We start from the raw sequence: 23,627 nt of genomic DNA, 5'->3' as shown, positions 1-23,627 counted from the left end.
GACGATCAATCATCCAATGCCAGCCTCTGCGATCTTGGACTTCTAAAAGCAAAGGGTGTAAGTACTGGCTTAGCTGCAGATGGTACTTCAGTAGTAGTGATATGGTGACAGACTGACAGCACTAAATCTTCTCGTAATAATTATTCTCTTTTTTTTTCGATCTTTTTTTTCTTGCTTTCGCCCAATGTCTTATTCCGATGGAACCACTGTGGTTTAGGGTCTGTGGCGACGCTCCAGGCAAGTCCCAGTAAACGGGACAAAAATAGCGAGAAGGACCAAAACCTGCAAGACTAGCTCGACGCTAAGTAGTTAGGACTGTCTGAGTCTAATATTAATAAAAAAAAAAGTTAACGGATGACAGGCGAAACTAAGTCTCGGGCAGAAGCCATGAGAGTGGCAAAGGCTCATCGACAGCGTGGCAGTCGCCATGGAAGAGCGATTGACGATGCCTTTTAGTAACTACGGACTCTGTTCTTTGTGTCCAGCGACATTCTTGTAGAACCATGATAGAAGCGATCATTTGACAGGCTTTGACCACCGTCGATCATAATCCAGACCACGATCATGACGATCATGAGGAAGAACCGTTCCGCCCTTTGCGAACCCCCAACTGCTGGGGGGCCGACGCGAGCAAGTTGTGCAAAGGCAAAATAATATGCCAAAAACCCGCGACACAAAGGATGAGCCACGATGTCGGCGTTACCCCCGGTTGGGGGCAGGAGTCCGACCAGGACGTGCATTTTTGCCCAAATGGACTGCGTTGCTGACCGAAAGAGCATCTCTTGGAAGGAAGAAAAAAGAACAGGAAAAAAGGAAAAGCGGAGCTGCACGTCGGCAGGTGTATTTTATACCATGGTGATACAGTACATACCGTACCCTGTTTTTGAACAGGTTTCGTACGGTAATACGAGTAATCCTCACCGGGTTTTCAAATTTCGGCATTTCCAAATCACCGCCGTCTGACGATACCCCGTGATACTAATCGAAACGCGGTGTCGACTTGGTTACTCTCCCCGTCCTCCATCTTCTTCCTTCTCGCTCTCTCAGGATTGCCTCGGTCAGCGAGCTTCGTGTAACGAATTGCCAATCGATCGTCCCTAGTCCGACTGACTCGCTTCCCACCCTCCTTTATTATCGTCTTGCTACCCCACATCCCTCCCTTCATCGATTCTTTTCCCACCTTCCAAGATCTTAGCGACTCTAATTTTGGACGAACCAACTTATCAACTCCGTCCTTCTCCAACTCCTTTCACGCTTAGGCGCTTAGCCCTTGGTCCGTCATGGATAAAGAACTAGTGATTAATGAACCGTCAATGAATGGATACATCCCCTTCTTCGCTAGAGGGCTCCTTCGCCCATTGTTCCCCTTGGCATGGGTCGTCCCTCCCATTGGATTCCGTCCCACTATCTCGGGTTTAGGGCAATGATGATTTCTGATTTCTGACATCTCGCCGCCCTTCCGTCTAAATTCCCTCCTTTCAACGTCTGCAAAGTAGTTAGCGCGAGATCCGTGGGTACGGACAGTCCGTCTCCGTTGCCCAAAAATAATTCAGAATAATCGAAAACCATGAATGAACCAGAAAAGGTCTCAGGGCAATTTCCACCTTCTCAAGCCATCGGTCGATATTGGCATTGTCAATGACAAACTTGCCGCCGTTTGAGGCGCTGGCGACCTGTCGATTTGCCGGTTTGCTAGGGGCGGCCTAAGTCCGGGTCCGATATGAAAGAACTCTCGATTTGATCGGACGGTGGAACCATCAGGGCTTGGACGTCGGACTGTCCCTGGTGGCGTGTGGAACGATAAGCTAGAAAATTTCCGTTCTTGGTCTCCAACCGGCATAAATAGCCATACATAAATGTGATTGAGTCCGCAGTCAAACGACGATCTCCAGTCTAACTCTGCTGCATCATCGTGGTTGGATCGGAAAAGGTCCACCTTGTCATTCGTTCTCTTTTGCTCGCCTGCAGACTCCTGTATCTTTTTCAGTCTCGTCGTCTGACCCCTGGACCACATTCAAATGGTTCCTCTCTGGGTCCTCCGTGTTGGCTGCTACTTCGGCCTTATAACTTGCACCACTCCCCCAGGTGTTTGGCCTGGTAGATTCCCGACTGTCATCGCTCCTGTGCCTCCATCGCGGACTTCTATTTCCAGTTCCACTGGAGTGACTGGTACCGCCTTGCCCGGAGTGACTTCGTCGGCGCACTCGTTTACTACTTCCTTCGTTGAGACTTCATTGGTTGACACCTCGTTCTCGTCCACCCTGGTCTCGGACCCATCTACTTTCGTTACATCTTCTGCCTCGACCTCGTTCGCTTCTACTTCGTCTGCAAGCACATTCGTTTCTGTTTCTTCTTCTGGTTCTTCCTCTTCTAGCACTTCGCTGTCCTCCGGTACTCGGGTCTCCTCTACTATTCCCGTGTCCTCGAGCACTGCCGTGAGCCCATCTCGCACGATGTCTCTCACCTCGTCCAGCATCATCCCCAGCGTCACGCCCTCGGCCTCGCCGATCGCGCAGGGCACCGTTGCGGGTAACATTCTCGTTATTGCGAGAGACACGGCTGCCGCCGGCGTCGCGTCCTCGGGACTTAACGCATATGGCATCCCCTTCACCACTCTGTTGGTTCCTCAGGCTGGCGCCAGTCTGCCCGACCTGAACACCACTTCAGGGGGAAACTTCGGCGGTATCGTCGTGGCTGGTGAGGTCAGTTATGACTATGGTGGCACTCGAGGCTTCCAGAGTGCCTTGACTACCGATCAATGGAACCAGCTGTATGCCTACCAGCTCGACTTCGGTGTGCGAATGGTTCAGTACGATGTCTTCCCGGGACCTTCCTTCGGCGCCTCTGCCGTGGGCGACGGATGCTGTGCTTCCGGCGTGGAACAGCTGATCTCTTTCTCCAATGTCGACGACTTCCCCACGGCCGGTCTGCGAACCGGCGCCGGCGTCAGCACCCAGGGTCTCTGGCACTACCCGGCTACCATCAGCAACACCACTACCACCAAGGAAATCGCCAAATTCGCTGCCAACTCGGTGACCTCGGGAGAATCGACTGCCGCTGTCATCAACAACTTTGCTGGCAGAGAGCAGATGGCCTTCTTTATCTCCTTCGATACGGTCTGGAGTGCCACCTCCAACTATCTGCAGCACGCCTGGATCAACTGGATCACTCGCGGTCTCTATGTGGGACATCGTCGTATCAACCTCAACACCCAGATTGACGATGTGTTCTTGGAGACTGAGGTCTACAAGCCAGCCGGAGTCAACTTCCGTATCAGCGTCGCCGACATGAACGGAATCGCCGACTGGCTTCCCACCATCAACGCCAAGATGAACGAGGGCAGTGACTACTGGGTCGAACTGGGACACAACGGTAACGGTAACATTGAAGCCGCTACTCAGAAGACCAACGGCGAGTCTCGCTGCAACGGCGGCGGTATTGAGTACGACTCGCCCCCTGACACCGAGTTGGAGTTCAAGAAGCCCCTGGGAACCGGAACCGACCTTTGGCCCTCGACTCAGACCTCCTACGGCTGGACCACCGACTGCACTCAACTGGATGACCTTCTGATCTGGGTGACCAACCCGGCCAACCGTGATAAGTTCGGTCACATCTCCCACACATTCACCCACCTGGAACAGAACAATGCCACCAACTCCGATATCAACAAGGAAATCTCCTACAACCAGGCTTGGCTCAAGCAGAATGGCATTTCCTCGGCCAAGTACTTCACCAGCAACGGTATCATCCCCCCTGCCATCACTGGGCTTCACAACGGTGATGCTCTGAAGGCTTGGTGGGATAACGGTATTACCAACTGCGTTGGTGACAACACTCGTTCCCCTCTGCTCAACAAGGTCAACGACATGTGGCCTTACTTTACTACCGTTGACAGCGACGGATTCGACGGCATCCAGGTCAACCCTCGTTGGGCCACCCGTATCTACTACAACTGTGATACCCCTGACTGCACCGTCCAGGAATGGATCGACACGTCTGCCGGCAGCGGTGACTTCAATGACCTGCTTGCCACCGAGAAGGCCGACACCATGCGTCACTTGTTCGGTCTGCACCACGATCCCTACATGTTCCACCAGGCCAACCTTCGCAACGCCGACGTTACGCCGATCACCGTCAACGGCGTCACGGCCCAGTACTCGATCTTCCAGGCCTGGGTTGAGACCCAGGTTCAGGAGTTCGTGCGTCTGGTGAAGTGGCCCATTGTCACCATCACCCACCAGCAGGTACGTTACCCTTTCCATTCCTCATCCCCTCCTCCCCACAATGCTAGAGAATCTTGCCAAGCTGACAGTTGTTATCTAGATGTCCGCGAACTTCTTGGAACGTTACACCCGTGATGCCTGCAACTACTCTCTTCAGTACACCATTGCCAACCACCAGATTACCGGTGTGACGGTGTCTTCCAGCAGCAACACCTGCAGCGCCCCCATCCCGGTGACCTTCCCCGTTGCGCCCACCAACACCCAGAGCTTCGCCACCGAACAGCTCGGCAGCGACCCTCTGACCGTCTGGGCCAAGCTCTCCGGCTCCCCGGTCACCTTCACTCTGTCCACTCCTATTCCGTTGTAATTGATCCAACCGAAGATTACAGCCTTACGGACTGGGCACGAACCAGGAACTATGCTAGCTCTGAGAAAACACCAACAAACACATAATAACTAATGTTTATTGATGGATTATAGAGCTTTCATGAAGGAATGCCACCAATTGTTTTGTTTTCAAGTGTTGTACCACCCAACCAGCGATGGATTTTGACTTTCTACTCCGTAGTGCAATACATAATTCAACGATCTATTTTGACGTGTTCCCAACTGATCTTCCTTATTCCTGCCTAACACGTAGAACTTCCGGGGAGAAACCCCGCAAAACGAGCGCCCGTACCTGGTGCACCAAACCCCGACGTCTGGGCATACAACAGGTACAACCATAAGGTAGGTAGTCCATGATTCGCATAAGCCAACAAGCAACCAAGAAACCATGACACCAACATTCCTGCCCATAATAACACAACAACAGTCCAACACCCCGCAAACAGCCCTCTCTCGCTTGTCTGCCTGTCCACCTTAGTGTTCTAATGTCTACCCCCTACCACTGCCACGTTGACTGTTGACTGACGTCGACCTAATGACGCACCAGTGACACAACAAAATAAGCCCTAGGGATATACCCATGTCCGCGTATGGACGCGCTAGCATGGATGAGAACCTAACCGGCGGTAGTTAATTGATTGGTGTACTCGGAATAATCTTAGGGAAATGAATTATAGGCATAATGTCTCGGACGAATTTCGGTCGTAGGGATTTCGTCTTGGGGTTCTACTCCTTTTTTTGCTCCGGGTTGTGGTCTAGATGTTTGGTATTGGTGGATGTATATATTTGTGCTCCGTAGGTACTCTCATGGAGTCTTTCTGGCAATGGAAAGGTCGGATCATATTATCTTATGCCAAGGTGCATCTGAACCCATGTCTGCTTGGCATTTCCGGAAAAAGTAAAAGCGTTTCATTAAAATTTCCGAAGGTTATGATATAATAGCACTTGATATGATATGATATGTATGTCGTGCTGTACACCGTACATTCTACGTAGGTACATCCGGCACCGGATCCGATCCATATCCCGAACAACAACACGGAAATAAGACAAGGGAGAGACATACCATGCCATGCCATGCCACGCCCTGCCATGTCATGTCATGTACGACTCGACTCGTACTCGGAGAAAATCGAAACTCAACACAGAGCTTGTGCGGCATTGAATTTCCACAAGGCGCGCACGCCATGGACCTTTCCCCTCGCAGAGAGCTCGTATTCACATCGATTCCCCTCTCCGACCCAACCTTAAAAGATGACGGCAGACGGACAGACGGACAGGCGGCAAACCGACGACCTTCTAGCCGACGAGAGACAAAGAGAGCGAGGCGAAAACCAAACCCAATTGTTGCGTTGGGCTGCGGGGTCTGGAGCTGGCCTCGAAAGATCTCTTGGAGTCGGCTTTTGGCATCTTTGCCCTTCAGCATGGCGTTCTTCCCCGCTATTTTGGTGGAAAACAACGCGCTGAGTTGGGACCAGTAATGAGGCGGTGGACGTGCCCAGTGAGGGAAGCACTGTCGTTGGCAACCGCGGAAGGAAATCGCTGCAGGACAAGCTTCAAGCCAGAGATGTCAGGGGACCAGGGGGATGATGCGTTGGCGGGGCATGACTGGTCCGGATTCAGTATGACTCTTTTCTATCCTGTCGGCTTAACCTGTTGTTGTTTTTTGTTCATCCTACACCTTTGCTGCTTTTTCCGGCGTGAGAAAAGCCTTCCGGCCGACGGCATTGCATCTAACCCTTCGCGTCGAGTATGACTTCTCACACGGCGTTTCCGCAAAGCATCTGTAGCGATCGAAAGCCAAAGCGAAAAATGATTGGCCGACAGGTCGGGGTAATAATCAGCATGCCAAGTATCCCATTGGACAAAATGGCACTAGAGTGCGAAAGTGTAAACAGCGACGTCCGCCACCAAAACGTGGTAGTGGAGCAAGGGGGAGGGGGGTTGAAAGACTACGGAGCACTTCGTAGGATGGGACACACTGTTTCCTCAGTATCCATGGTCCGTTGCCTTCTTTTTCTTTTCCTTGTTTTTTCTCCTTGTCCCGTGTTTCTCTTTCTCATTCTTCTTTGCTTCTTCTTTCCGTCCAATGTCCGCAGACCGTCCGAGACAAAGTGGGACACACCCGAGCGATCAAATCCCTGGAGAGAAGTAAGACTAGCGTCTCCGGACTAAACCAGGGAAAAGAGAGCCTGGACCGCCACCGGAATGCGACGAGTCATGACGTTGCGGCTCTCGGATTTCCAAACCGCTGCCGTATGTGTTAAAGTGCCAAGGCCCTATCATACGAGGTCAGACCGTCAAAGAGAGAGGCAAGATGCCGACGTGCTGCGATGGCGAGCCGAGAACGAGTCGGTTGATAGGCGAAAGTTGGCAGATCCCGTCCGCTTAGCCCTAAAACTAGGCCGAACTAGCGTCGTACCGGCGGGGAATTGCAAGATACACGGTCAGACTGGGTCGTACCCGACGGTATTCCCGTATTTCCGTCTGTATCATGTTACTGTATGTACCGTACTGACCGAATCCACCGGATCGGCGACATCTCGGGACTTAGCAGTTAGTGTCCGTGGCCGGAGTGGATTGGACTGATCAGATTCCCTTCACGCCCCAAAGACAGCAGGTTCATTGGCGAGGTTCCAGGCCCCATCACCGGTCAGGAAAGCGGCCCAACGGATGAAAAGTGACTTGGTCCTTCTTCTGTCGGCGCTACTGTTTGGTCACCACTTGGTGCTTTTTCTTTGTGCTTTATCCCTTTCCCTGGCTCTCTCTACGGAGTACGGAGAACTCACTCCTCTTTTCCCTCGGTATGTTTGGTTCTGAATCCCTGCATCTTTAGGGGGGAGTTCAGCCCCAAGTCTGGTCCAGGGAGTAGTCCTGTTAGAGATGGCTGAAGCTGCATACCGAAGTCGCCATTTCGACTAGCTGCGCAGAGTCTCGTTCTTTGGTCGCACCCGGTAGGAAACTAGCAATAGCCAGCATTAGTTAGTTAGCCTCGAAAGGTGTCACATCACGCAAGAATAAGGAGAGCAATCCTGGTCCGAAATATCCATGCCCTCAGCCCGCCACGCCGCAGTCCAAAAGACTTGCTTCAGCCACAAGTTCATTTGAAAATAATTAGTCAGGGTCGTTGTACGCGCCGACGGCATCAACGAAGTCACATCCAAGGGCAAACAACGGAGGTGTGGCGCATGGCAAATAGCCTGGCGCTAGGCTTCCGCGTTCTTCCTAGACCCTCTCTCTCTTGCCCTCTTAAGTCTTAATTAGTCTCCAGTTTGCCCGGTAGGGTCGCATTGCAGATCGAGTCTGGACTTCCCTGGAGAATATAGCGACTTCGAGGCAATCTGGGGTTGCACAAACTCCCATCAATCCCGGACTTGAGTCGTATCGCCTCCCCCCCTTCACGGCATTCTCATTTCCTCTCTCTTTGTCCCGTTTGGCCCTCATTATCCCGATTTCATTTTATTGATCCTCTCAGACGAGGCGTCAGGCACAGTGGTGTAACCAACAAGTCGAAGCTTTCCATCTCAAGTGGGATCCTTTTCGCGACCCTGTTGGAACTGTTGGAATTTGGGGGTGTGGCGCAGGTCGAAGCAACGTGCCTTTCAGGCGGCGATTATCTTATCGCCTGATCGACCAGCCCTGTCTCGTCCCCTTTCCCTCACTCTTCTCTCTTATACGCCCCTCCATCGCTACCCACTTTTTCTCTCCTTTCCCTTACTTTTCGTCTTCTATACTCGACCCTTTTTTTTTATGCTTTAATTTATCTTCTTCATTTCTCGTGATTAATTTCTACTAGTCGCTTCGCCACCCCATCCATTCGTTTTTCATCTATTCGATCTTTCGTTCACTTTTTTTTTATCTCTTTTCTGAACTCATCAATCGTTAATTCCCTACCCATCCGGCGCGATGGTAGGCAACTTTGAAGAAGCGGCCCTGAAGGGTCAGTCGGCAGGAGGCTGGAAATCCTGGTCGACGAAGAAGAAACTCTTGGTGATCGGCTCGGTCCTCTTGGCCATCATCGCCCTGGCCATTGGTCTGGGCGTTGGCCTCGGCGTAGGGCTGAACAACGGCGACAACGACGAAGGCGACAGCGGTGATAACGAGACCACCCCGCCCACCACCGGAGGCGGCGGCGGCAACACCACCAGCGGCAGCGTCAAATGGAAGCCCAAGGCCGGTACCACCTGGCAGATCGAGTTGCTGTACCCGCTCAACGACACCTCGTATGATGTCGAAGTCTATGACATTGACCTGTTCACCAACAAGAAGGAGACCATCGATGACCTCCACAAGCAGGGCCGCAAGGTCATCTGCTACTTCTCCGCGGGCAGCTACGAGAACTGGCGCCCGGACAAGGACAAGTTCAAGAAGTCGAGTCTCGGCTCGGTCATGGACGGCTGGGAGGATGAGAAGTGGATCGACATCCGCAGCGACAACGTCAAGGAAATCATGACCGACCGGTTGGACATGGCGGTCAAGAAGGGCTGCGACGGCGTCGACCCCGACAATGTCGACGGATACGACAACGAGAACGGTCTGGACCTGAAGGAATCCGACTCGGCCACGTTCATGAACTGGCTGGCCGACGAGACGCACAAGCGCAACATGTCCATCGGTCTGAAGAACGCGGGCGCCATCATCCCCAAGGTCATCAACAAGATGCAGTGGAGCGTCAACGAGCAGTGCGCGCAGTACGAGGAATGCGACACGTACGCCGCCTTTGTGCACAAGGACAAGCCGGTCTTCCACATCGAGTACCCCAAGGGCGACGACACCAACAATAACGTCAACGTCTCGACGAAGAAGAAGGACCAGGCTTGTGAATTCAGCGGCTCGGGCAACTTCTCCACGGTGATCAAGAACATGAACCTGAACAACTGGGTCCAGACTTGTTAAGCTGGGATCAGTAGATCAGGGCAAAGCCATCTTGTAAGTTTTCTGTTTTGAGCGTGAACATGACCATGACCATGACCATGAACCATGACCATGAGCATGAGCATCGGGCGCAGGGAGTTGGGATCTGCAAACCACTACTATTTCTACTACTATCTACCTTTATGTACCTAGTTTGAATATGATGTAATCTACCAGACCCATATAACGTTGACGTGTGTACGTACGCACATCCTGACAGAACTAATGTATTATGTAAATCTTGAGCTTGTCTCATTCTCTCTGCCGTGGCTCGCGGCTCATGGCTCGAGTGCCACAAGGAACGGAGACCCCATACTAGTTAATCTATATTAATTTACTTCCCGCCCGGGGAATATGCAAATCCTCATGTATATAATTAGCTACACGGTAGATAGTGACGGACTAGCGAGTAAGTACAAAACAATCGTCAAACGACAAGTCCTGACCAGAAAGAAGACCGAGCGTAGCATGTAAAAATCACCAGTCAGGTATGAGTATCCTTTCATCACATAGTATACACGCATCAAACCATCGCTGACAGAAGATATCTATTTCCAGCATCCAAGACTTTCAGACTGAGACTAGATGAGACGCGCGCTAATCCTACTCTCCTATCATTGTTCCTCATTGCTATCTTACATGTCTCCTTCAATTCAACAAATATCACCCCATACTCCTACGCCTCTATAACGTCTACATACCATGTATCACCAACAATGAACCCCATCCCACCCGAGGTATCCGAATGCGAGCGAAAATAGAACCGACTCACACCATGTCTCAACTTCAAACCGCGAAGTGGGCAACAAACTCCATTATTCAGGTCAACAATGGAAACCAAGGAAAAGAATCATCAAACAGTCAAACACACAAAAAAGACAGAGACCCGAAAGGAATCCATCCGAGCGACCAAAAATAGAGTTCCCAGAACCACAAGACAGAAAAATTTTCTACACACTCCGTGGTTAGAGCGTAGAGGACGGAGTAGAGACTACCAGAGAACCCAAGCGGAACGACCCCCCGAAATCAGAGTCTTCGCCGTCCGAAGTCTTGGCACTCAGAAAAAAAAAAAAAAAAACTTGGCCTTCCGCAAAACTTCCGTCCTCCGTACCTACAGCACTGAATTTGCTTGTATTTGTCCGCACTCCGACTCGCCTAAGAATGGCACCCAACCCAATAACGGGTTTTCCGTTCCTGAAGAACCAGAACCAAACAGCCGACAACTTTGGTACGGAACTACTGGAAGTCTGGCGCTGAGATGGAACTAGATCTGGTCTCGGAGCCGGCTAGAACCGTGGATCTATGTGCATACTCACGAACAGGGCAACAGACGGAGTACGTACAGGAAAACGAACTATGCATCGGAGGTAGCCGAGCGGGCGAGAACCATTCGGAGTACTGTACTGTAGGAATAAAATCAGATAAAACATCCGACGAACATACCCATACAGAGTAGTACTCAAAGGGTCACCGGCCGGAGTCCAGCAAGTCGAACCCGATCCTGCATTATTGGATTAAGGCACAGCACAACAAGACTACACCTACACCTACGGAGTACTTCACTACAGGGCGCATAGCTCCCAACTACTGTACACTTTAGTTTAGTACAACTAGTATAGCATCTTTTAGTCAGAAAAGCAGACCAGTCACCTGCCACTTACCAATCCCAACTCCCCATGAGAATTTCCCATCCCGGACCAGACCAAGGCGAATCGCGCGCCAAGCATCGGAGGAGACCTGCCCCCTCCTCCGACTCAACAGGCGATGTAGTTGGCGGTTTGGCCAGGTCTTAGCTCAAGCGGCAAGTGTTAGGGCCGATTGGAGCGAAAGAGGGATGTTTTGAAGTCGGCTAGCGTGGATATCTTTGGGGCTTTACTCTTTAGGAAAGACACTAGGAAGAACTTGAGCTATGTTTAGGTTAGTAGATGTGTTGTACCGTGGGATGGAGTTTAGCCTGTTGTATCCTGGCGCTAAAAGTACTTTTACTGTACCTAATGGGGGGTAAGTTTGATCTTTTCATTACTTACCATAATTACCGATTGGACGTTGCAGAAAGTACGAAGGTATTTTTCAACCACCCCGGATGACCAATCTTACGGCCTCGGTATCTGATGTAGTGCGCTTAGATAGACTACCGTATACATCGTACCTACCTACCCACCTAGGTAAGTATCTAGATTCCAGCATGAAACAAAGTAGGACAAGGAAGTCACGAATCAGTCCTTTGTCTCAAAGCATTTTTCCCCTCATTCAGAGAGTCAGAGTTTTCCCATACGAGGCAACTGGGTCAACCCGACAAAGAAAAACAAAGGGAGGAATACGGCCGCAAACGTCACCACTTCCAGCCAGCCTTTTCTACAACCTCGCATACGAAAGTAGCGGTGTTGGTGTCACGATGGAGCTCTTCTTTTTGTGCCAATGCGTCAGGTTTTCCCGATTGCCTCTTTAATGGATGGGATGGGGCACTAAGGTATGGAGCAGTGTACTGGCACACAGGCTCTAGTGTATCTTTCTGCGTTTCATACATACATAGCTTATATTACTTACTTACGTCGTAAATTACATGGTATGATTAACATACCTACCATACATCATTCCGAATCCCAGAATCAGATAAAGAAAAAACAAACCCAGCTTAGACGAGGTCAAAGCAAGATCTTCTTTCTCCCTCTCTGTCTGTACGCTGAGTAGCCCTACATACAATTACGAGAAACAAGCAGAACCGAACAGAGAAAAAGAAAACCGGCTTGAAAAGTGGTCCGTTCCTGGACGGCGGGACGGGTGTTCCTGAATTTCTAGTTTTTTGAGTTTTTTCACACCAGCTGAGATCTCTGGGTCATCGGTCAGGGGTGGGTCGTTGTTCAGGAACCATCATCGGGGAGGCGGCGCTTAGAAGATTTTCTTCTTTTTTTTCATTTTTCTTTTTGATGACTACGATATTTGTTTTTCATATTTGTTTATCTAATTATATCGGATTCACTGGTAGTCTTGTTTCCAACCAGACAACCGAAAGAACATAAACAGGGACCGGATAAGTGTATGGGGCAGTCTTAGAGAGAAAAGAAAAGGGGGGGCCAAGGTTGCTCACTCATTTCCCTGCGCGTGCATGGAAGCGAGAGCCCGATTTGAAATTCCTGTCCGCCGGTCTTCTTGGCATGCGTTTGCTTCTTACCCTCGGGAGTAAAGTAGACCAGTAGGTTGGTCGATGGTCGGGGATAGCGCAGAACGGTGGATATGAGATATCCCGGGCGGTCTTTTCCCACTCAAGTGTTCTCGAGATGCTTGCTCTGTCCTGTTGGTCTCTGTCTGGGTGTTCGGCGTTTAGAAGGGGTTTAGAGGGAGTTAAGGCTGCATCTACTGTATGGCTTGTGTGAGTCTGGAGTTAAGGATGTAAGTACGGAATTGGGATGCAGATAATGCTAGATCCAGTGCTGTAACGATGTAGGCCATCGAGGCGGTGGATGTGTCACGTTGGCGTTGACTGTCAGTCGACGGGGATGGGTTGGTCCGGATGGCGATGGTGACTTTTTCAGCCTGGGGCGATGATACCTCACTTCTGTATGGGAGGGGGCGCAAGAGATGACTGCATACATACTGACAGACAGACAGACATGATACCCGTGAGGTTACTGCGTTGGGATGACATTGTGCTGTGATCCAGGCCCGGCGGATATCATATTGCAATACGAGGCTCGAAGGCATGACCGCAGGCACATCCCGGGGCTTATTGGACTGTACTTTTAAACTACATTTTGACTATTTCTGACTTGGTCTTCGCGATGGTTGGGCTGGCTGACTCAGCCTTTCGGGCCCCGGCCCTAATTCACCTTATTTCTGCGACCTTGTGTTTCTTTTCCCGCCCCGATTCAGCAGCTTGGAGGCGTTTGTCGGAAATATCTGCTTTGTGTTTAGATTGTATACAGTATGTAGGTAAGCCCGTATGTACTAGGGGGTCACATCCCTTAGACAGATCCGGGACATGCGTGGGGGGCGAGAGGAACTGGAGCGAAGGACATCGATCAGTCGATCCCCATTTACCTATCGAGTACGACATGCATGCTCTCGATGTCCCGGGGGGATACCATCGTCGCATAATTACTCCGAACAATGTAACCTCTCTCCCCTAACGGAGCCCTAAAACCAGAGCGGGCCTGATGAGTCTCTTGATAGCGAGATGACGTCCGCGTGACTTCGTCACTGGGTACAGCACGTATTGAAGAAATGAATGCCATTAACAGACACACAAACAATGATACAAACAATACTACTACCTCATGAGGTAGGATAGGTATCTATTATGGTCATTATTATGATACTTCGGCTCGCATCACGAAACAGCCGAACAAGACACTATAAATAAACACCCTCACCCATGTCTCATCCCGACTGCACGCAATCTACACTAAAAATATGTATGTCTTACCCAGGAGATTGACCACCAGGATTTCCAAGGCAGAAGGACGTAACTAAACGACTAGATTCTTAGATAGATGCCTCTACTGTAGGTAACTCTCCCTCAGACGCAGAGCATGGCAGACAAGGCAGACAGCTCTCGCTTTCAGGATTTGATTAAGGCCCAAGACAACAACCAGGCCACTTCGTCCATCTGTCCGTCACTCATTGTATATGTTTTAGACCCAGCCGTGGAACATCCCATCCCACTCTAGGCTAAAGTGTGAATGGCATGCACACCGCAGAACAGGCGACGAAGAAGCGGGCTACTCCATCAGGAACTCCGGTGGCTGACTCTGATTTGTGTTGTTTTTGCATCCTTTCTAGACATTCCACCCGACTCAACCAGTCGTTCACCATCCATCACTCTCCATTGACGTCGCCTCCCTCGACCGACCAAATTGGCAACCCGGTCGATAATAGAACAGAATAGAATAGAAAAACAAACTAAAAAAAAGAAAAGAAAAGAAAAGAAAAGAAAAAAAGAAACAAGAAGCCATGCCGACGAGGAAAATTTTCCTCACCACTAGTTTCCAGCCCATTCCGACATCCATCCGGGACCCCCCATGTCTAGGCTATCTTTCTAAATCACTGGTCAGGACTCACTTGGATTTTGATTATTCTTCCATCATTTTTGCACAGCTTCTGAAACCTTATTGGTTACACCTGGCTCGGGCCGAACAAATGATATCCTACTGGGATGGGACCCATCAAGGGCGAAAAAAAAAAAGGTAATGCGTTTGGGCGCTTCGCTGGTCCTAGCCCTGGCCCTGGTCCTGGGCGCAGGGTGACAAGGTCAGGTCTCATTCTGCGTCGGCGCTATTATTAATCCCTGATGCAGATGGTAAGAGAGGAACGCATGGAGGTATGTACTCCGTACAGTGGTTTGTGAATGATATGATTGAGGTGACTAAGAGTAAGGATACATCCACTTTCAAACACCCCCACATGGAAAAGGAAAGAAAGAGAGAAAAAAAATTGGGACTGTTCTAAACCTGGAAATGGAGGGATCTTGGCCGACTGGTTGTCTGAAGGTCGGGTCTCATGTCTGAGTTAGGGCTTGTATGTGGGTATTGGACTAGCGGGTTGGCCAGGATTGAAAATTACCTACGACTCTGAGTCCGGTCAGTATCGATTCAATACCGGACTATGCCTGTTATGGATAAGTACATGTGCCAAGACCAAGTAGTGACCTTGGTCCTTGGTGGTAACCAGCATTTTTCTATGTTTACTATTTTTCCTCGGATTCTTTGGCTGGGGGCGATTCCCGTACTGTGTCAATTCTAGTGGATAGAAAATTCAGTGGAAACAAATAAAAATAGACAAAAAAGAAGTAACAATGATAATAATGAAGCCCAAGTGCAGAGATTTTTCGTCCAACAAGATCAGAAACCGCCTTTCATATACATCATTAATAACCAATCATTCCAGAGATACAAACCAATGTCGTAATAGATGCATCCAATATGGAAATCACAAAGATCATTTCGCCATCAGGCTCACGAACTCGTTCCACTTGCTTCCGAAGCTAGCGTAGTAGTCGGTGCTGAGATGGGTGATGAAAATCTCATCTGCAACCTTGCGGACCTGCTTGACGAGCGAGCGAAGTTCGGATCCTTCGACATTATCTGGCACCGAGTGGATCACCGCGCACAGCTGGCTGCGAGTGCTGTTCGGGATCTCCTCGAACAGGTTGGCACCATGGCGCTCCTGGAAGGTGTCATAAGTTGCCTCAAAGACCACCGTCGAATCAGCGGTAGGCAGGTAGCGAGAATCAGGAATCGCCCCAGGATTATGGACAGTCTAGATCGACAAGAATTAGCATTGCTGATCTACCCAATCGAGGTTCCAGATCGTATAGATTTGATGACGGGGTAAACGAGGCCGACAAAGGATGAAAGGAAAGTCAAAGAAAATTAAAAAAGAAAATACACAACAAAAAAAAAGGGGCGGGGATGAAAGGGCGATTTTTGCCAGGTGCTGAAAGTGAAAAAAAAGAAAAGGATAAAGGTAATTGATAAATTACGGATTACTCCGTTTGGCAATCAGGTATGGGGAGGGGGAAGGGAAAAGGGTCGCACATACATAGTGGTCCGGACCAAGCCCGGGCGTATCCTTCACAAAATCAGTAAGATTTTGCAAATAGTTCAGTGCAGATGTATTGAACTGCTGGGGTGTTTCGTCGAAGAATATTCCCCGAACCGCGAGTTTGGGATTGGAGCTGTTAGTCGGCCACGCCGCATAAGTCTCGATGTCCTTGCGAACCAAAGAGACATTCCGTGTTGCCCAGGTGGTAGCAACGTAGCCCAAGACACGCACGTTGTCAAAGGAGACGAGCTTAGGGATTTCTCGGGTATAATTGGCGTCGGGCAGGGCATCGGGCCCGGGGCCACTCCCAGGGTTAATCACGACCGTAAAGTTGACATCCGGATGAGTAGAGATCCTGTGGCGTTCAGCTACTTCATCCATACACTTTTTATGTCAGGCCATGGAAGAATCCAGATGGCTCATGGCGTGGGTAGAATTTTCGAATCTGGTTGGTGGAGAGAGGGGGGAAAATTGAGAAAAAAGACCTACACTTCTTCCAATGGAGTCCAGGCCCCGGGAGCAGGGTACACATAGAGCGGTACAAAGACCGTAGCTTTAGGGCCCATGCTGTTTTTCTTGTGTAGGGTAACCACAACTGCCGGAGGTATAACGACCGCGAGGACTGCAATAAAAACAAGGACGGCCAAAATAATGCGAGAGCGCCGGCTCTGAAGGCAGCGGCGGTTGCTCACGTGTTTTTCTAGCGCCATTTTGTTTCGCTATAGAAGACTGTAATAGAAACGAAGGGCATTAAAGTGCAACGAAAAGCAATAGTGAGTGGGTTTGTCTGGCCGTCGCGAAAATATGCCAGACACGGAGCCGGAAGACTAAGAAATAAGTAGAAGTCAGCCCTCTAAAACCTGGTGATTAGCAGAAATTGTAATGGCCCAGGGTCATTATGCCTGCCGCGGGCCCAAAATAGAGCGGGGCAGAATCTACCCATGCAGAGTAGGTCTTGGATCGTTAGCTGTCGCTCTCGAACAATTCCTTTTTCCCTGGTTCCAAGGGTTGGAATTTTCCCTTTTTTTTTTTCGTAAAAAATAATTCTTTTGCCCTTGTTTTTTCACGATCTTTTTCATTTTCTCGTACCAAAGTACTGAATGCGGTCCTGTGGAGGCGGCTAGAGTTCGTTCATTATTGCCCCCCAACAGAGGCGAACTCTGTCTAGAACAACTGAAGGAGACAGTAAGACGTTTTAGCCGCTTTCCCATGCGACAATCTGACACCCGTGGGTGGTTGTTTATTTCCTGGCCTTTTTTTTTTTTCTGTTTTTTTCTTTTCATTTTTTCCTTTTTCTCTGCGTCAATAGTATATCCCTCTTTTTTACCTTGCATCCAGACCTTTTATTATGCCCATCGTTCGTTGTAAATAAAGCACGTCACAAATCAGATATCTTCGCCTGACCTAGCTGAATACGGCGGTTACATCGGCGAACCAGTGGCAGTGCGCGCCTTTCGTTCTCAGAGAGTATAAAATTTGTGGACTCCTGTCTGTCTTTCGAGTATCCAGTTCGGAGTCACCCGCCCTCCGGAATCTTCATTTAAACAAGCTCCTCTTGTGTTTGCTCAGGCGCTTCTCATTGTTCCCGTTTCCTCGTCCTTCGTTCAGCATTGACTGCCCTTGGCCCTTTCCCACCACCAATGATGGAGAGCCCTCGACGATCAGATGCAAGCACTCCTGTGGAGCCATGCTCTCCCGTGTGCGTCGATACGCCGGCAACGCAATCATCCGTCTTGTTTGATGGCAATTTCGAGGAGTTGCTGCGGAACTTCCCTCTCGAACAGTACATTCTGGTCACCGGAGGCCTCGGGTTTATCGGAAGTCACACAACATTGGAGCTATTGAAAGCCAACTACAACGTAATTGTGATCGACAACCTCAGCAACTCCTTCCAAGTCGTCTTCGACCGCATCAAAACTCTAGCGTCAAAGCACCATGAGCAACATGGCACAAAGATGCCGTCCATGCACCTGCACGCCCACGACTACCGAGACACGGTTGCCCTCCGCGGCCTGCTCGAGCAATACCAGGTCCAGTCCAGATGGGGCTCGATGAAGTCAAAAATTTCCGGCGTCATCCACTTTGCTGCGTACAAGGCTGTGGAGGAAAGCATCCGGAACCCGTTGAAATATTATGCAAACAATGTTGGAGGTCTTGTGGATTTTGCTACCACATTGGGTGAATTCGGCATCAAAACTTTTGTCTTCTCTTCGTCGGCCACAGTGTACGGCACGTTGGCAACTTCTGGTCTCCCTCTCAAGGAGGAGCTTTGCGTCCACAAGGAGGAGCCCCTCCAAAGCCATGAAGGGGCCGAGGAAGTCGTGAAGCCGGGGTGCACGGGCATCACCAATCCTTATGGACGCACGAAGTGGATCTGTGAAGCCATATTAGCGGACCTTGCTGCCTCTGACCCTGAGTGGACTATTGTAGCTCTGCGGTACTTCAACCCCATAGGTTGCGACGAGTCCGGTGTTCTGGGAGAAGACCCAAGACAAATCCCTACCAACCTCCTGCCCGTCGTTGTCAAGGTCATGACTGGAGAGTATAAGGAGCTCCAAATGTTTGGAACCGACTGGGACACAGAGGACGGCACGGCCGTCCGTGACTTCATTCACGTCACCGATCTTGCCCGAGGGCACATTGCGGCACTTGGTGCTGCTAATGATGGACGACTTGTCGAGAATTTCCGCACTTTCAACCTCGGAACCGGGCAGGGTCACTCTGTCATGGACGTGGTCAATACCATGGAAAGTGTGTCATCCAAACCCATCCCACGGAAGGCTGCTGGCCGTCGTGCAGGAGATGTGGGCTCCTGTGTTGCCGTGGCCACTCGGTCGCAAGAAGAGCTTCAGTGGAAGACTGAAAAGACACTGAAGGATGCTTGTGTCAACTTGTGTAATTTCCTGGAAGTTAGCGGTCTGTCCTCCTAGGGACTATCTATAATGTTTTGAATAATGGATGTGCTCTCTTCATGGGGCGGCGTTTGGTGGTGCTTCCTTTCTTTCCCTCACTTTTCTCAATACCTCTTTTCTGTTTTGATGTTTTTGTTTCTTCTCTTGCTTTTTCATGCCCGAATTCATCGTGTGTATCACTCTTATCTGTGTTCCTGTCAACAACCCGTTCCAAGTCAACATATTTCGGCAGTTCCATAATGAGCCTACCTGTTCTTTTTGCATTATAGAAGGCACCCCTTCGAGATCCAAGCCCACACAGCGTTGTCTGTCTCTGATATCGTTGTAGCATATTCCTCAGCCTTGTGTCGACCCAAAACATGAAGCACTTGTATCTCATTATGATAGTTAATTCATCAAGTAGATGGTTATTCCAACGAGATGATCGACTTTTCATCAACCTGAACTTAGCACCATAGGGTGGTAGGTCCTTGGTAGTGAACTTGAGACTTTGACTAAGAGTGTCAACCCCGTGGGGTGCAACGGTCCCGGCGGTCACTCATATTTTGGTAGCACTTGCCAAAAGGGAAATTTTTGCCACCTTAGACTGATGGCGGTTGAACAGCAAGAGCTTGGTGTTGTCTGACAAGTTGGACGATCTGACGAGAGAGAGGGGCAGGGACTCCTCATAAAATAAGTAAAATGAGAGTTGTGGATGCGGTTGATTGTCGTTATCGGGGGGGGGGGGCGTGGCTTAGTCATGGCGAGCATCACTTTCCTTTTCAACCCCTCGATACCGCTGATCATCAACTGTTCCAACAAGGATTATATTCCCTCATATGCGCAATCGTTGCAAAGCGAAAAAGTACGATGGTCTGACCTTTCGACTCTTTAGAGTGATGCACTATTTCGTGGAACCGATAAGCGTGCAGCAGATGGGCTGCTTCCCTTTTTATGTGTGTTCTTATCAGGGCCCTGTCCACATCCATGAAAGTGGCATATCCCACGTAACCAGTAAACAAAAAGGCGCGGAAACAGGTGGTTCCAAGACCTAAAATGGCCTTATTACGCATCCGCCAGGCAATATTCTGCAGAGACTGGTTGGTAGACTGGTGCCTCTTTTGCGCCGAGTCGACTTCACATGCTCATTGTCGGCGCCACCAACTATAACGAACAGGGTTCCACTCGGCTGTGGAAGGTCAGCAGATCTCCGTTCCTCGAGGTTTCCAAAAGATGAATAGAGTGCATAGTCTTCACTAAACAGTTCGGTGGGAAGTGAGTTGTCTCCTGACTGGCGGATGGGAACATATTCTCCACAGCCGTTGCCTCCTTGGATAGTGAATCTATATATACGACAATCCAGCAAGGGATAATCAGCAAAATAGGTATCAAGAACGCCCCAAATTCTTTCACCTCCGCCACCGAGACACCAAGGAGTCTAGATGGCTTAAAGAGCCCTCGTTGTAAGACCTTTGCATATTGTGATGTTTGAATACGAACTGCATCCCACGGCTGGTGCAAGTGTGTTGAGGTGGCCCTGCATTGAATACTTGGAGACACACTCTCTTTCACAGAAGATTAAGGACCCAAGACCAGGCTTCTGTACTAGGGCCTGTGCTCTGAGAATCAGTGGGCTAGTACGAGGGGATGTGATGTGAGATTGATCGGTAGTGTCTGGTTACAGCGGCCGGGATTGATTCACAACAGGGCAGAGACTTTCTGATGGTAAGGGTCTATATCCAGGGATCCAGCAAAGACCTTCAGTCAAAAGCAGAAAATCGACAATCCGCGCTTACATTTGCCGATTGGACGATGATGGAACCGAAGAATAGGCATCTATCCTATAGGAGAGACAGGGAAACGAAAGGAGGATCTAGAACGGTTGAAAGGCAAAGTATTAGGTATGCTCTGTAAGTGCGAAGAAAAGTTATACTGTACCCCTCGGTAAGAGTCATGCTATATCACAGCAGCCGGAGAGAGCGAACAATAGACAAAGTTATCCTTGAATGTATGTTTCGTAACGGTTAGGTCAACATTAGTATGCCTGAAGAGCGTAACAGGAGACCTACTTACATTAATATCCTGGATTTAGCAATACAATATCACAAAAAGGCGTTCTCGGCTATACTGACTAAGGAAATCTGCGCATGATGTTTGAGTTACTTCCTAGAGAGGCAATTTCGGTCTATCCCCACATTGGGCGCGCGATCAGTCGCCAAGCCGCAAGGTCACATGATAGCCTGCCGCAAATAGCAGGCCCAACACCCGATGTACGCCGCTTTTGATGGCCAAATCCATGGCTTTTGGCTTCGCAAAAACAATAAGAAATGTTGATCTAGCTGAATAGATATCCAAAGTTCTCCAACCTGGCAAGCACTGCCGTAGATTGACCTAGTGTACAATCTCATGAGTGAACTCACGTGACTATAATGCTTGGCATCAAATTCATCCCGCAGTTTTCATCTAGCTTGCTCCGTGCCGGCGACTGTCTCTCTCAATCCTATACTCACGTTACGCTGACAGTTCGGTGGGCCAATCTATCGCGTCGGGCAAATTTATTGTCTTTTACATTGTCCCCATTGCTGGTTTCTTCGGTCTTTGAAACCCCAGCGACAAGATGATCTGCCAACGGTGCCGAACCAGCATCCTCTCTCGACTCCAGCCGCAAACCTCGATTGCCTGGTCTGCTCCGTCATGCACCCGCCAGCTTCCAATCCAGCGCAGCCTCTTCCGGAATTACAGCACGGATGGCAAGCCTACTGTTTCCGCTCCCCCGCCGCCTCCTTCCCCTAGACAGCCCGTCGCGGGTGACATCTCGATCCCGTCGGCCGTTTCGTCCGCTACCCCCGGGGTGTCGCAACCCTTGAGCACACCGGAGGGCATTCACACCGACGTGGACCCCGAAAAGCCCACCAAGCCCACTCCCAGACCTACGCAAAGCTCCTGCCCGGCCGGTTCCATGCTGCATGGTCTCAATTACTTCAAGAACAAGCCGAACGTCGTCGCCCGGGAGGACTCCGAATATCCGGATTGGCTGTGGACGTTGCTGGACGATAGCAAGAAGTCCAAGAAATCCGAGGGCGGAGTCGACCCAAGCAGTATGGACATTCCATTCCCATCCCCATTCCGATCTACCTGTTGTGCCAGCCTTTGCTAACCACGTCTTTGTTTATTAGCTCTCAATAAGAAACAGCGCAAGCGCTACGAGAAGAAGATGTCTGCTCGCGCTGCCCTCCTCCCGCCTCAGATCCCCATCCACCACCACGCTACCGATATTACCCCTGCCGAATACAACCGCAGCGAATCGGCGACCGAGAGCATCTTGGACCAGGCCGCGCAGAGTCTCGACAAGCGGGCCGAGATCACAAAGAGTGCCAGAGATGCCCGCAGAAAGGCTATTCGGGAGGCCAACTTCCTGCGCGGACTCTAATTTCTTGTATAACTGGGTTTGTCTCGAGGGTCATCAGGGCTCTGTTGCGTGGAATTCTATTTCAAGCTACCTCTGTACAATTGTGTTGACTGACATTCCGTGTGCGTGTGAAAAGGACCCTCGTGTTGGGACATTCCAGATGTATTTTATGTGACTTGTATTCATCTTCTTTTATAATTCGCAGATCAGGCGCTGAATGGAATGCCATTTTTGTATACGATTGTTCGCACTCCCCCTTCCACAGCTTACCATAAGGCTATACTTTGTGTCCCACATTCCGGCATGTGCATACGACATTTGCACGGGACTTGACCTAGGAAGAAACCTGATATATCTACGAACTGTAGGTAAAACAAGCGATCGAAGAGAACTTGCTAACGTGTCGTGTGTTCCCCTAGGCACGATTCACCGAGGGACTTCCCAATCCTTATCTTCGCCTTGACCATTTATCCACGGCAAACAGGCATCCCAAAGAGCTCGAACCTCCCCCTCCCCAATATTCACCAATGCAGTCCATAGCTCCTTATCGCCTCTTTCGACCCAAGCTAGGAACGAAACAATCAAGAAGTCCGCATACCCTGGTCTCTCACTCTCCAGAAAAGGCCCGTTCTTCCCTAACCTGCCTCGCAACATCTGCGCCAAGGGTGCCATTTCGGCCACCGTGGCGTTGATAGCCGCTTGAACCTGGTCGGCGTCTTTTGGACGAACTTCAGAGAGAGGCTTCCCAAACCGAGCCGACCGAGTCTTGATGAAATATTCGCGACCTCTGGGATCGAGAAAGTCCGCCACATGGGGGATAACCAGGAAAGCACACCTGGATCTGACGCTTGCTACGAGCTTGTCGACCGCAAGAGCGAGCGCGTAACTGGCATCTCGGGACGGGAATAAAGGCGGGGATGGATATGTCTGGTCTAAATGGGCTGCGATAGCGAAAGAATCCATCAGAGCTCCTTGGGAATTTGACGTCACCGATGGCGGGTGATAGATGGCGGGAAGGGTATACGGCACGCCCTCCCTACTAGGTTGGACGTCCAAGTTGGAGAGTAGAGGAGCTATATCAGGATAGGAGACGTAGGACTGTGTGTAAACAATGCGTTTGTAGTTCAAAACCATGCGGGTCTTGATCGTATTGGGGGACCATGGTTTCAAGTCTCCTGCAATTAACGTGAGCTAGCTGGGTTTAGAGTTGGAGAAATACTTGTCTACCATGGAAGTCGTACGTGGGAGAGTTGATTCAATATC

General features: G+C 50.1%; 6 protein-coding genes across 6 annotated transcripts; 4 read left to right on the top strand and 2 right to left on the bottom strand.

Moving 5' to 3' along the window:
- Positions 1 to 186: 186 nt before the first annotated feature.
- Positions 187 to 5,359, top strand: agd3 (putative extracellular serine-rich protein). Its single transcript, XM_046086107.1, has 2 exons — positions 187 to 4,244; positions 4,324 to 5,359. Exons 1-2 carry the CDS (start codon positions 2,019 to 2,021, stop codon positions 4,588 to 4,590), a joined length of 2,493 nt encoding a protein of 830 aa, XP_045942070.1. The 5' UTR covers positions 187 to 2,018; the 3' UTR covers positions 4,591 to 5,359.
- A 3,157-nt stretch (positions 5,360 to 8,516) lies between these two features.
- LDX57_004444 (endo alpha-1,4 polygalactosaminidase) lies at positions 8,517 to 9,506 on the top strand (the record flags this gene model as incomplete). The annotated part of the gene is made up of 1 exon (XM_046086106.1): positions 8,517 to 9,506. The coding sequence occupies one exon, from the start codon at positions 8,517 to 8,519 to the stop codon at positions 9,504 to 9,506; it is 990 nt and encodes a 329-aa protein (XP_045942069.1).
- A 5,952-nt stretch (positions 9,507 to 15,458) lies between these two features.
- LDX57_004443 (spherulation-specific family 4 protein) lies at positions 15,459 to 16,774 on the bottom strand (the record flags this gene model as incomplete). The annotated part of the gene is made up of 3 exons (XM_046086105.1): positions 15,459 to 15,779; positions 16,062 to 16,419; positions 16,554 to 16,774. The coding sequence occupies 3 exons, from the start codon at positions 16,772 to 16,774 to the stop codon at positions 15,459 to 15,461; spliced, it is 900 nt and encodes a 299-aa protein (XP_045942068.1).
- A 930-nt stretch (positions 16,775 to 17,704) lies between these two features.
- LDX57_004442 (NAD-dependent epimerase/dehydratase family protein) lies at positions 17,705 to 18,994 on the top strand (the record flags this gene model as incomplete). Its single annotated transcript, XM_046086104.1, has 1 exon — positions 17,705 to 18,994. The coding sequence occupies one exon, from the start codon at positions 17,705 to 17,707 to the stop codon at positions 18,992 to 18,994; it is 1,290 nt and encodes a 429-aa protein (XP_045942067.1).
- Positions 18,995 to 21,572: 2,578 nt separating this feature from the next.
- On the top strand, positions 21,573 to 22,385 carry LDX57_004441 (mitochondrial 54S ribosomal protein mL54; the record flags this gene model as incomplete). The annotated part of the gene is made up of 2 exons (XM_046086103.1): positions 21,573 to 22,053; positions 22,132 to 22,385. The coding sequence occupies 2 exons, from the start codon at positions 21,573 to 21,575 to the stop codon at positions 22,383 to 22,385; spliced, it is 735 nt and encodes a 244-aa protein (XP_045942066.1).
- A 405-nt stretch (positions 22,386 to 22,790) lies between these two features.
- On the bottom strand, positions 22,791 to 23,498 carry LDX57_004440 (uncharacterized protein; the record flags this gene model as incomplete). Its single annotated transcript, XM_046086102.1, has 1 exon — positions 22,791 to 23,498. One exon carries the CDS (start codon positions 23,496 to 23,498, stop codon positions 22,791 to 22,793), a length of 708 nt encoding a protein of 235 aa, XP_045942065.1.
- Between the last annotated feature and the right edge of the window lie 129 nt (positions 23,499 to 23,627).

The sequence above is a fragment of the Aspergillus melleus genome (genome assembly GCF_016097325.1).
Source record: "Aspergillus melleus strain CBS 546.65 chromosome Unknown contig2, whole genome shotgun sequence".
Taxonomy (NCBI): Eukaryota; Fungi; Ascomycota; class Eurotiomycetes; order Eurotiales; family Aspergillaceae; genus Aspergillus; species Aspergillus melleus.
The sequence above is the reverse complement of the archived record's forward strand: the minus strand, read 5'-3'. Positions and strand labels throughout refer to the sequence as shown.